The sequence below is a fragment of the Dromaius novaehollandiae genome, chromosome 4 (genome assembly GCF_036370855.1).
Source record: "Dromaius novaehollandiae isolate bDroNov1 chromosome 4, bDroNov1.hap1, whole genome shotgun sequence".
Lineage (NCBI taxonomy): Eukaryota > Metazoa > Chordata > Aves > Casuariiformes > Dromaiidae > Dromaius > Dromaius novaehollandiae.
Genome location: NC_088101.1, coordinates 63,046,651 through 63,059,854, shown reverse-complemented (window position 1 = coordinate 63,059,854; position 13,204 = coordinate 63,046,651). Strand labels below are relative to the sequence as shown.

Sequence of the window (13,204 nt, the reverse complement as noted above, 5' to 3'; positions counted from 1 at the left end):
ATCTATTAAAATAGCTGTATTATTTTTGGTGTGAGCAGAGTAAACCTATATATAAAAACATCCTGTATAGTCATAATATGATCCATACTGTTGCCAGAACAAAGCAATTAAAAAGAAAATTCTTTCTAATGCACTTCATCTAGAAAAATCATTTTGTTTTCTCAAAATCTCATTGAATAAATGCTAATTAATTATTGAGAAGAATGTGGAACTGAAGGTCTTTACACGTGGAACAGAAGTTCTTTCACAAGTTTCATTATCAGTTCATATTATAACTTTTAAATAAGTTAATGATCAAACTTTGTGGACCCTTACATATCATATCCTTTCCTGTATACCCTGATGACTGGGAAACTCATGTGTAATTTAATTATTCTGAAATTGCTATGTGTTTATATAAAGTTATTACGGAATGCATTACAAATGACAGAATCACATGTGAACCATAAAACAAGTAAAAATGTCAGTAAATACTTCATAATGCACCTCATTAATTCTTTGCCATCATTTCAAGTATTTCTGAAATATGCTTTAATTCTCCTTTCCCCCCACCCCCAAGAAGGTGGAATTCTCCACTTCTTTCCTGTTGTCTCCCACCACTTACCAGTGATTCTTTGTCACCAACTTCTCCATTTACTAAATCTTTTTAGGTGAGGAGATCTTATTTGCCCTCTAGCAAAAAAACACAGAGGTGTTGTTTTCAAACTTTGAATGTCCTAACAGACCCCAAATATATAATATGGCCCATAGCACTTAAAATACGAAAGGTACATTAATAAGACCCCAGAAAGGCTTCCAGTTAGGAAGCTATATCTCAGCTGATATTAAATTTTCAGAATACAATCAGTAATGGAAGAGAAAGCAACAGGAAAAGTCCATGTATTCTCTGAAATATTCATCAATATTCTCTGAAAACAGTTATGCATTACATGAGTTCAGTAAATTGGAATAGTCTAGTGCATTATGTCTTCCCTCTGTACAGTAAAATCAAAATGTGGAATCCTCAACTTCATGGAAACAGTTACTTCAAAAAAAAAAAAAGGCAGCTTCATAAAGCCACATGAAGCTTCTGAATATTTGTTCACCACGATATTTTGTAATGACACAGTTGCTTTTTTAGAGCGATACCACTGTATTGGTTTATGAATGATTTATAAAGTAATTTAAATTGAAAAATAAATTCAGTAGCTCATGAATTGCCCTCTTTCACTACATTATACTTCTATTTGCAGCATGTGCTTCAGGCAGTATTTCTGTTAGAATTATGTTTGCATAGAACATGCATTTCTATAGTACTTTGAATGGAGAACTAAAGATCAAATCATTAGAGCTCATTGCATCCATGCATTTCATGCAAAGAAATTAAGACCTGTATTCTCCAAACTTGTTTCTACAAGTATGATTTTTGGAAGATCTCTTAGTCAAAAAAATATGTTGTTTGTATAGTTCTTCAGAACCCTATGATTGTATCAGTACTGCTGTAGTCTGTTATCTTAACACCATTTCTTTCAATCAGGTTAAAATAAATTCCTTAACACAAGAACAGCATGGACCCTCCCATTTAATTCTTAGTTTGACTTATAAAAAATATTGATACATTCTAGAATCGCATTTAAATTTTTTTCACTAAGCCATCTGTTGTCTACTGTCCTGATAATTCTGATGATAGGAAATTATGATTCAAGAAGTACTATAAATTGTCTTTAGAGTTTTGCCTTTCTCCCAGAATTTTCTCAAACTTAAACTGGGTTTTGAGAGGGCTGTTTTTGGAAAATGGCAATCTTCCTTGATCAGTGATCCTCTTTAGTACCACACTCTAGCAGCTTATACTTTAATATTTAATAGTTATCTCTTTAAAAAGGAAGCACTTGCCCCAGCTATAGTCTAGCAGCAGAACTGTTTCTGGAGTGGTGTGTTTAACCATGCAGTAAGACATGCAGTAAGAGCATGTGCTTGCACATGAATATATTACTATATGGAAAGCAGCACAAAGTAAATATGTAGCTAATACTGTGTTACCAGATGACTAAATAAACACTTTAAAAGAGAATATTCGGGGAAAAAAATCATTTTCAGTTAAGATCCAAAATCCGTGCCCTCCTAATAGTACCTGTTGTCTACTACCTTTAGAAAGTCCAGTACTTTTTCCATTGAATTTTGGCATCAGTTTAATAAGTATAATAAAGTATAATAAAGTATAATAAAGTATAATAAAAATTATCTTTTAGGTATGATCCAAAAACAGATATGTGGACTGCTGTGGCCTCTATGAGCATTAGCAGAGATGCAGTGGGAGTATGTCTTCTTGGTGACAAGTTGTATGCTGTTGGAGGATATGATGGGCAAACATACCTTAATACAGTGGAGTCCTATGATCCCCAGACCAATGAGTGGACACAGGTATAGTTTCTGATCAAACCATACGCTGTTATTTATTTTGCTGTTATTTCAAGTGTGCCTCTCTGTACAAAGAGAAGACAAATATTCCTCCGCTAAGAAGCACTTTCCTGTTAGTCTGTTGTTAATCTTTTCCTTCTTTTTTTTTCTTTAAACACTTCTCCAGATTTAATTTAATCTACCATCTCAAGATGACTCACCTTCAATAGACAGTTTTTAAATCCTAATAAACTGTCATTGTTTCTTTGACAATAGTATATATCACTTTGACAATTTTGTGTATATACTGTTAACAGAACTTATAGACATGTTTCCCAAATTATCATAGAGGGTTCTGTTTACATGAGTTCCTATTCTGAAGATAAATGGAGATTAGTTTTAGCTCCAGTGTGTGTCTCAGCAAGTTTATCAATTTCTTCAAGATTTTGGTCACTTCTTAATAAACAATCCCTTCCTGACATTCTGTGAATAGTGTGTCCAACTTTCAGGAAGTCTTTTCACCTAGCTAAAAAATGATCTTCAATTTATGATCAGAAATCATTACTATCAATTCATAACTTCATTACTTTTACTTTTTTATAGCTCCAGGAATGTGCCTGTCTGTGGGAGCAGCTCATGTAAGCACAGCCTGGGCAGGCTGTCCTTTGGTATCTTTTGGCATTTGAGATACCCTAAAATATCTGAGACATCCATAGAATGGTGGCAGATACAACACAGGATCTATGGGGGACCTAGGCCCTTTTGCAGTGGTAGCTGCAGGCCAGGATGGATGTCCTAGGTCATCTAGAACTAGATGACCTAGCATTAGACACCATTATTAAGGCAACTGAATTCTGACCTTGTGAATCTACTATCCCAATAATAGCCCAAAATTGCTAATTCAAAAAGAATAAGTTTGTTTCCTGAACTGCACGCTATCAAAATCTTTGTAACACAGAAAACTAAGCTCTCCATTTCCCCCCACTTCATACTGCTACAAGATCTTAAAAGCACAGTAAGGCATCCAGAAAGGTTCATCAGAGCTTGGGGCCTTCAGCAGCAGTACTGATAGTAATAACCAATGACATTTTCTTCAATTAGGAGGACAAGTAGTGTTCCTCACTATTACTTCTAAAGGAACCTCACATGCTGTATAGGTGGTGACCCCCTGTAACCCTGGATCCTTAGCCTTGACCTTTCGTATTTCACTGAATCCCCAATCCCGGTACATGGGCCAGTTCTGGACCCTTACTAAAGGGATTTGGAAGTGTCTGTGTACATTCCTTTCTCTTGTTAACTGAGCAATCTGCCACCACTTCATCTACACAGAATTCAGGAGATGGCAGTGAAATTTTAGGGCAGAAGTTTTAGAAACTGCCTTCTCAAGTCCAAGAGAATCTCAGTGGAAAAGGGTCTCATCAAAAGTAACTTCCCGTTACAATGAAAGAATAGAGGCTAGGGGAAATGATTCTGATTTTAAGAACTCTAAACAAGATTTTATCAAATATTGAAGTGAAAATGGTGATATTAGTATTGTTAATTTAGGTACTCTAGCAGAAGATTTATTAGAGTTTCAAGACCTGCTATATCCATACTTCAACAGCCTTGACAGATCTTCCTATTAGAATTGTCTTGGCTTCACAGTAGGTCAAGATCACTGTGAGATTTCAGAGTTATCCTCTTCAGTTTCTCTATCCCAGCAATGGTCTTCCCAAAGAGTCTGACTCTAGTTTCATGCTTCTTAAATGGTTTTTCCGTAGTTGGATGACTGACTCATAAAAAGCAGTCTGCTTTAATGGGAGGTATATTCTGTCAGCCTCCCCTCCAAACATTCTAGGTTTGTTTGTTTACAAAGTAAATATATGAAAATAGTACCATGTTTCCACTCACTGCTGGAAACTAGAAGACTCGGAACTGGGCTTGATAGCAACTGGAGCCTTTCTTTGATAGGACTGCTATTATCCTCAATAAATCTCACAACAGGCTTGGAGTCCTGCTATCACAGTAAGGCTGCTCTTAGCTTTCTTGTATCATAAGGCAGCTTGATATCTCTGAGAATGAATGAAGACTTAGAACATGAAGTTTGGCAAACACGGGTTTGAGTGGTCAGTATTCCCACTGATTATTCAATGAATGTGGCACTGTCTGTCACAAATTGTGCTTCCATTGTGTGTTAGTGGCAGATCCTAAACAGTATCTTAAATTTCTCCACTTCATCTAGGAAATCTCACTTTTCTGCTGGGAAGCACGTTTCACTGGTCTGAGACTTCAGGTGTTAAGGACTGTGTGTGCAATGTGCACAAAATACGCAAAGATTCAGAGAGAGTTTAGATATGCTTGTACGCTCCTACCATGTGTTGCAGGTCAGTACATGTAGATCAGCAATACCACTGTAATGTTCTGTACCAAAACACAGCATTTTGTGAGGTATTTTCAACTATTTAAAGTAGTCATGCTGGACTGAACACTTAGGCTATTAGATTCATTTGGCAGCAGTTTACCTTCTGGTGGTGTTAAGAATTCTACAAGACAGACTTCGTCATCTTAAAATTTCCGGTTACTAGATCATAAATGTGGGGTTTGCAACCAGGTTTTGGCAACAGTTACAGATGACTGAGGCCATCCCAAGACTTCTTTTCCTTAGCAAACAACTAGTAGTATTCACAGTTCTGCCCCAGAACTGCTTTGTTCCCAGGGTTGAATTGAATGCATAGTTGATCCATGACCAGGAGGGTTGATACATGTTTCCTTCAGTTCTCCTCCTCTCAGGGTAGTTCTCAAGGTTAGCCAAGTAAAATACTGCTGATGGTTTTCCGTCCCCAGTTTGGCCCATGCAGTTTTAGTAAGAGTACTTTCTTATTCAAGAAATGCAACCGCTTTTCTGCTATTGCCTAATCTTTTTTTTCAATATGCTGAGGTAGTCTTTGGCATCTGAATTTCACTTCTCTTAATCCTGTGCCTTGTATGTTGAGTGAGTCTTGGAGTGCCAACACAGTTGATTTTTTTTTTCCTGTTAGAAACATTCTTATTAACAGTAAAAAAGAAAAACAAAAACAAAAAACCCTATATAATAGAAAAACTCAGGCAGAGAAACAGTTATCTTTGTGTGGCATGGAAGACAGCTAAATCATGTCATCCCATCTTATGTTTGACAGTAATTTGGGGCGTTTGGTTGGATGTAAAGAACTCTGTTTTATTTTTGTTTCTATTTCACTCATGGTAGACCTTGCTGCTGTCTTGATCCTGCATGCCTATACTTCAAGGATTTGCTGCATTCCCAGTGTATTGCCAGTAGGTTTTTGAAAGGTTAAATTATTGGGGTTTTTTTCTGTCTGTCTTCCTTTCCCACAATGAGATCTAAATCTGATATAATCTTTAATGGGAAAGCCATTTGAACCAGTGGTAACACATTTATTTTCTTCACTGTCAATAAAAATAGCATTTCTGGTCACAGTGATTTTCTGCAAGGAGAATAATGCAGTTCAGACTTTGGCTGATCCTTCTTAGATTTTTTTTAAGATTGGGTTTAAAATCTGTACAAAGATTTTACTTGAGAGGTTGTCAAAATTTCACTTAAGTCAGGAAAGGTATATGTGCCCCTCCATCTGCACTCCCTAAGCCACGTAGCTCCAGTACTAATCTCTTGCATTCTCTGGATGCAGGCATGCCATGCCTTGTTACGTTGGCAGCACAAGGCTCTTTAGAAGGTCTCTGGGCCTTTTTTATGTCAACTGCTGAATGGTCCAAGGCTTACCTATTTAACCGTTGAGAATTTTTCAGTGGATAATCGACTGTCTGAAAACGTGCTTTGACACAGCCAAGAAGGGAATCTCTTGTAAAAATTAGAGCTCATTCCACTAGAGCTCAAGCAACAGCAGTAGGTTCCCTGTGGCATAGGGATCCACCGTAGCTGGGATCCGCACAAGCAACACTCTGTTGAAGCATTATGCTCTTGCTGAAGCTTCAGACTACTGCCTTTGAAAGGACTGCTTTTCAGCCTTTATTTTGTTAGGGCCCCAGAAGTTATTTTCCAGCAGTGTGGGCCAGTGCCTGTATTTATACATTATGTGTGGATGTGCATATGGAAGGAGAAAGGTAAGTTATTTACCTGTAAGCTCTCCTTCAAGATGTGTTGTCCCAATGTAAGTTCACCACCCACCTAACAGTCTTTGTCTCAAAGTCCCTGTCATGTTTGGGATTCCCTGGTTGAGAGAAAAAGAAACAGTTTTGCTGATCAGTTGTCAGACTGTCTAGGTCAGTTATCCAGTTTGATAAGTAATTCACAAGAAAGGATTCTTTTTCCTGTAATACCAAGTAGTTGAAATCAATAATAAGATTTGTTTCATATTCTTGTGTTTTGCTGTTGATTTCAAGGAGTTTAACCTATCATAAAATACCTCTTCTTTTCTTGAGGGTTTTTATACCAAATTTTGTCTCAATTTAATTTTTTAAGTCAACTTACAGAATATGTGGATGATATTGCAGCTTTACTTTACTGCAGCTGTACAACTATTATTACAATTGTTAACCATGGTCAATTTTAGAAAAAAAATACTTAAAGCGGACTACACTTATCTTACTTTTTTTTTTTTTTTTTTTTTTTTTTTTGCTTGCAGGTTGCACCATTGTGCTTAGGAAGAGCTGGAGCATGTGTTGTGACTGTAAAACTTTGAATTATTTTCTCTGTGAAGGTGACATTCTCCTCTGTAGACTCAGCTGATTTCTTTCTTACCTCAAGCAAACAAACATTGCACCAATAAACATGAGATGCAGGAATCCACCACAGAGTGAAATGTTTGGTCTTAGCTGGCATATACATGTTGTTCTTATAGACCAATATGGAGCACCTGTTTTAAAAAAAAAAATCATCTTTGTTACCCATATGTTACAAGAATTCTATTTGTAAGCAAATCAGCTGTGACCAGCTAGTTGCCAGCAGAGGAGTTCTGTTTAGGAAATACGAAGAAAATGAGTGCACTCTGTTCTAAAATAATCGAGTGTTACAGGCTTAGGGCATTGATCCCTCAAACATGCACAGGAGTGATGCTATTAATGGATATAGTTCCACTGATTTGGGTGAAACAAGTTACAGGATTGGAACCCATATATTTATTTTGCCTTTAATAAACATGTTTTGCTGTAGGTATCTGAGCTATTGCAATGCAGGCTGACAAACCAATGCAAACCATTGTAAATGGCGAGTGTAATGCTCACCCTGGAAATGAAGGTGTGTATCTGGTGACTCTTTTGCACTTTTTTAGCATTCCTAGTTTAGTAAACTTTTTATTTAACCAAAGCCTTATTTTAAATATTGTCTTATTACACTAACAGTAATCTGCTGTTTAATAACTTCTGCAGAAACTTTTTGGCATCCAGTGTACTTTTTGTATTTTTAAAGGTTTTACATAAGATGCAGAACATCATACCTTTTTCTCTACTTAATCTGATTCTTGTATTTACTTTGTTATTTTTAAGAAAGCATAAGTTTTAAGTTGAAGGAATTCTAAAGTGTGACCAGAAGTTGACCTATGGAAGTTTAATAGGAGCACTTTGGAATTTTGTAAACATTCCATTACACCTACGCTAAGGGTCTACTTTGATACTCTTTAATTACATTTTACATGAGGCTTTGCACTAATTTTAAAAGTATAATTTTATATGATGAAATGAAATAATTGTTACTTCAAAGTGTAAGGGGCCCAGTCCTACAAGGTGCTTAACTACCACCATCGAAGCATGTTCAGCATCTTGTAGGAGAGTAAGTGTGCCTCACAGGATTAAATCAGATTAGTTACGTTATTTAACAGTTATTTAATTTTTTTCAGATAGTTTATAATTTGCCTTTTTTGACTGCTATGCTATGTTACACAGAATTGCTTGAACGTTCCAAATGTTCTCCAAAAGTCTTTTTGTATTTGCTTTTCTGTGCCTTGTTTCTGATGTTTTCAAAACAGTAGGTAACACAGTATGTTTCTTTGTAATGGAGACTTTGAAGATGTGAGCTCTCTGAGTGTTTTTGAAAAGTAAGTTTGAAGTGTCTGATACCCAAAGCCTTTGTACATTTGTAATTTTAAAATTTGTGTGTTTATGCTCTCAGTGAACTATTTATTGTTTTAAAAGAAATTACCGAGCAGTAAAACTTTGCGATGAAATCTGCACTGTTTGAAATTGAATACAGTTAAATACATTTTTGATGGTTTAGTTCCTTTTTTCTATAGCTTACAGAATTAATGCTGTGTACATGCATTAGCAATTTAAAGGATTTAATTAGGAATTTTTATTTTTACAGTTCATCTTTTTGAACTTACGTTTTTACAAAAAATATCTCTTTGCATACTTATACATACTATATAATGCTGTATTCCTCACCATAATGTATATGATGATTTTATTATGCCATAGGAGACTCCTACTTCTCTCAAGTACTCTATTAGCATAATCCTATTTTAGAATAACTTGTGTTTGCAGCAAAATGCCAAACCTCTGCGTACGTAATTTCCTCTTCCTCTGCACTGTGCTGCCCTACTGGAGTGCTGGAACTGTGCTCTTTTTTTTTTTTTTTTTTTTTAGCTATTACAGAATGTACTACAAACCCTTTAAAAAACACAGACCAGCTAAAGTTTTCATCTAGCATGTACAACTGTGGCAAACCACGACAGTGGCTCTTGCACAGTTTCAGTTTATGTTCTCAATCAAACTTGGGGTTGGACAGCGCATCCACGTTGTAGTTTAACAGAATGCAGCTGGTTTAAGCTTTCCTTTAACGCAGTATGTTAATGCACCATTTCCACGCGTGGGGGCACTGCCCCGCCAGCGCGCGGCTTCCCCTACCGGGGCACCGAGCGGCCGCCCCGCCCAGGCGCGCCTTCCCCGTCGCCGCGGCCGCGAGACGCGCGTCGTGACGTAGAGAGCAGCGGGGCAGCAGCCGCCCACGGAGGAGGGAGGGCGGAGCACGCGCACGCGGCCGCCGCCTCGCCGCCCAGGGCGGGGCGCGAGGGCAGCCTTCCAATGGGATCGGGGCAGCGCCCCGCCCGCCCTCGGTGGTTGGCTCTGGCCTTCCTCCGCCCCGCCCCTCCGTCTCCGGGGTGACAGCGACGCCGCGCGCGGGCGGGGTGCGGCGCGCAGCTTGCGGCGGGGGAGCGAAGGGGCGCGGCGCATGCGCGGGCGCGGCGCTGCCTAGCGAGCGGTGGGCGCGATGAAGGTGAGTTTCCCCGGCCGCCGGTGCGGAGGGGGCGCAGCGCCGGCGCCTCGGCCCGCGGGTGGCGGACGGGCCTGCGGGGGTGCAGCGGAGCGTTGTGTCCCTGCGGCGGGTCGGGCCGTCGAGCGGGGCCTGGTGGCGGCGGCGGCGGCTGCCGCCTGGGGAGGGGAGGGGAGGGGAGGGAAGAGGAGGGCGGCGCGGCGGAAAAAGCCCGGCCCGTGCCCACCGCGCCTGGCGACCTCCGGCTGGCGGGAGGCCGGGCCGCGGCAGCGCTGCCTCCACCGGGAGAAGCGGGGCCGCCCCGCCCGCACGGCCGCTGCCTCCCGGGCACGGGGTCTCCGCCGCCGGCCGCGGCGGTTGCCCGAGCCGCTGGGCCGGCCGAGGCCGTTACGCGCGGCGGCCGGGTTTGCTGCCTCCGCCAGCAGCCGCGCCCTGCGTCGCTGTGCTCTAGGGCACGGCGGCCTCTGCGGGCGGCGGGGGTCGGGAGGTCCCCGCTCGGACTGGCGGGGCGCTGCGTCCCCGCGCGCTCGCCTCGTGGCTGTGCTGGGAGATCAGGAGGGGCTGGGGCTTGCCTGCGCTCCCATGGCGTTTCATCACTGATTTATGAAGTGTTTTATTAAAGCTGATTCAAAATCAAACGCCACTGCTGGATGTTGTTTGTGTTTGTGAAGCGCAGCGCTCGTTAACTCCGGTATACTTCGTGTAAGTGAAATGCGAACTGAACGCGAAGATCGGCCGAGCTTATGTGTGCCCGATAGAGGCGATGGGGAACTTTCTCCTTGTCAAAGGCTGAGTAGGCTATCCAGGGATTTCGTGTTTGTCCAGTGATGTGGGAGGGGGGGAAGATGTGAGACTACACTGTGAAGCAAAGTTGCAGGATTTATCCCACCCCTTATTCATAGAAAAATCTATCTAGGTGGTGTGAAAGGAAGATAGAGTTAAGAAACTTTCTTAGTCACAAGTCAGAATCTTCTTTCAAAGTCGAGTTGCTTTGGGGTCCTGAGTTAAGACCCTACGGTTGAGAGAGGACAGAATAGTTACATACCTTTAGAAGAAGAGATCTTGACCTCTGTTTCATTGCCTTTTGTGTTTTTGTTTTGTGCCCTAAGGATGTCTCTTGGTCTCAAATTTTTCCATGGAACTTAGCGGGCTAAACATTGTGGTCTTTGGACATGAAGGGGAGAGTCTCCTGCAATGTCTCAGATCCACTATATGTGACTATAAGAGGAAAAAATGACAGCTGTGATATTCTCAATGCAAGCACTCAGCACCAGAAACTTCAATTTTTCCAGCACAAACCAAAAGAATTTTGGTACTTTAGTGCATTATTATCACCTAGAACTTTTTTTTCTCCACAGAACTGATAGTTGTTAATGTGTGTTAAGTAAATGTAATATTGTTGTATGCTTACAATTTAAAAATGTATAATTTCCCTCCTTTTTGTCCCCCAGCAAGTATTCACGCTATTAGAAAAAGCTTGGTCCGGTTCCCCTGTGCAGTTTGCTTGGCAGAAAACTTTGGGAAATTTCCTCGCTGTGACAGGGTAAGGTCACAAATATCTATTGTGTATATATATCCATACAAATCCTTGAGAGTAGGGGGGGAAACATTGTTAAACAGATCTAAAACAATGCAAAATATTTATCAATTCTCTATCAATGTAAATGTATTAAATTCTTGAGCTGCCTTACTGTGATATAAAAGTTCAATGTGGAAAAGGTTTATGAACTCATTATTTGCAGATGAAGACAAGGAATTATCCTATATGCTAATCTTTTTTAGAGGTGATCGCATTGTGAAAATTTTTGATCGTCATGGTCAGAAGAGAAATGAAATTAACTTACCAGGGTAGGTACTGAGATTCGTTTGAAATGTATACTTTAAAAATACTACTCTTCAGATGAGGTACCTCTGCAATGTGAGAGGTTTGTAGGAAGGGATACTATATCTGGTTGATACAGCTAGAAGAGACAAGCTTATGAGCATGTATGGAATGTGAGACAAGATGTAGTCCTGAAACAAAAGGTGAATTCATAATAAGCTATCAAGAATAGTCAGAAAAATATATCTTCATATGCAAAGCATTCCTTATTAATATTAAACTTGGTCTAGTTCATTAAAAAGCTAGAAAAAGATGAGATGTTAAGAATAAACATAATGAGGTCATACACAATATATCCACGTTATGTTCACAGTGACTACATTCTCACTACTGTCCATTTTTTACTAATTTGCATCATAGCCTTATTGAGGAAGAATATCCTTCTGTTGCTAGTACTTTTGTTGGTGTCACTGGCATAATGTCTGCGCTAGTATTTTTAGTTTAGATCAAGTGTGTGCTTTTGAAGTGAATCTCCCTATTTTTCCTATTTATTGTGCTTTGATTCACAATAAAGAGTGGTCTCAGAGTGTACACACTGGATTCCTTTCAGGTGGAACTAAACTGGAAGTTGCACTCCAACTGCTAAAAGACAGTCCACAGGAAAAAGGCTAGACAACATCCAGAGTAAAACCCCCTGAAGTGCATACTCTGGGACATCAGGTCCTCACACTGTTTTGCTCTATAAAACTGCTTTCTTTGGGCACCATTACTACCTGATGTAGCAATGGTGTCATTTATGTACTTTCCATTTTGTATTGGTGTTTTACCTGCTCGTAACTTAAGTATTCATGCAAACTCCTGGGTTTTTTTAAATCTTATTTTAAGCAACCTGATTCATTTTGGTTAGGATGGAACCCTTAGTCAAGGCTAAGGTGTTACCTATGAGGGGTCATACTCTTCCCATAGATAGCTTCTTTTACACAATAAAGTTAATTCCTTGTCCTTCTTAATACCATTATTTCAACCACGTGTTGAAAATTCAGGTTTCTCTTTTTATGCAAGATATGAAACATTAAATCCTGTTTAAAAAAAAAAAAACAATCTTCCACTAAAGCTTTAAATCATAACTTTCTTTTGCAGTCTAACCTTCATTTCCAGAATCTCACTTATGTATCCCTATATCACTGGTAGGTCTGAGCCACAATTACTAGTTCCCAAAGAACCCTCTAGAATTCCAGTTTTGGAGTTTATGATATTTGCCACCTTACACTGAACGAACAGACCTGATTCTCATTGTCTTTTATCAAGCCTGCTTCTATCCTACTGATCACTGCATCTTGACAGAGCCTTTTTGTTTAGGTGAGCCTCTTAATGTGTGTGTGGTTGTCAGTTTCTGCTGTCTTCACAAGGAAGGTCTCATGAAAAGGCCTATATCACTGGCTATGTCAGTGAAAAGATGGGGAAAATACTCCCTGTACTTACCTTACACTGCATCTGACCTAGCTGACGTACTGGTAGCATCCATGGCCCAGCTCATTCTCCGCCGTATTGTCCATTATAACGAGCGCATTGTATATGCTTGTTCTGCCCAGCAAAATGCCAAAAGAGAAGAAAGCTGTCAGGCAGGTGGAATCAGTGGTGAATTCTGTGAAAAGGTTGTGTTGGGGGTCCTCCACTGTTACGGGGATTGGTGCAGATGGTGGGAAGAGGAGTCCTTAGCACTACCTTACGCCTTGGCTTTCTTGATGGGGAGAGGAGTTCCTACAGGGTCAGGAGCTAGTGCAGGCAGAAAAGGACATTTGTTTGTG

The 13,204-nt window shown here is 40.1% G+C and overlaps 2 protein-coding genes across 14 annotated transcripts in view; both read left to right on the top strand.

Annotated features, from left to right (window-relative positions):
- The window catches only part of KLHL5 (kelch like family member 5), a 59,805-nt gene extending 51,228 nt beyond the window's left edge, over positions 1-8,577 (top strand). For 10 of the 12 annotated variants that reach the window (XM_064511285.1, XM_064511284.1, XM_064511281.1 and 7 more), the window contains 4 exons: positions 2,229-2,400; positions 4,598-4,739; positions 5,600-5,667; positions 6,993-8,577. In XM_064511285.1, coding sequence (XP_064367355.1) covers positions 2,229-2,400; positions 4,598-4,739; positions 5,600-5,667; positions 6,993-7,049 — 439 coding nt within the window. In that variant the 3' untranslated portion in view covers positions 7,050-8,577. The remainder of the gene's footprint in view (positions 1-2,228; positions 2,401-4,597; positions 4,740-5,599; positions 5,668-6,992) is intronic. The other 2 variants (XM_064511276.1, XM_064511287.1) reach the window with 2 other exon arrangements.
- Positions 8,578-9,458: 881 nt separating this feature from the next.
- Positions 9,459-13,204, top strand: part of WDR19 (WD repeat domain 19) — a 46,796-nt gene continuing 43,050 nt past the window's right edge. The window contains exons 1-3 of one of the 2 annotated variants that reach the window (XR_010389086.1): positions 9,459-9,577; positions 11,026-11,117; positions 11,357-11,422. Coding sequence is in view for 1 of the 2 variants with exons in the window: in XM_064511275.1 (XP_064367345.1) it covers positions 9,572-9,577; positions 11,026-11,117; positions 11,357-11,422 (164 nt within the window). In the remaining variant the exon portion in view is untranslated. The remainder of the gene's footprint in view (positions 9,578-11,025; positions 11,118-11,356; positions 11,423-13,204) is intronic. The other variant, XM_064511275.1, reaches the window with a different exon arrangement.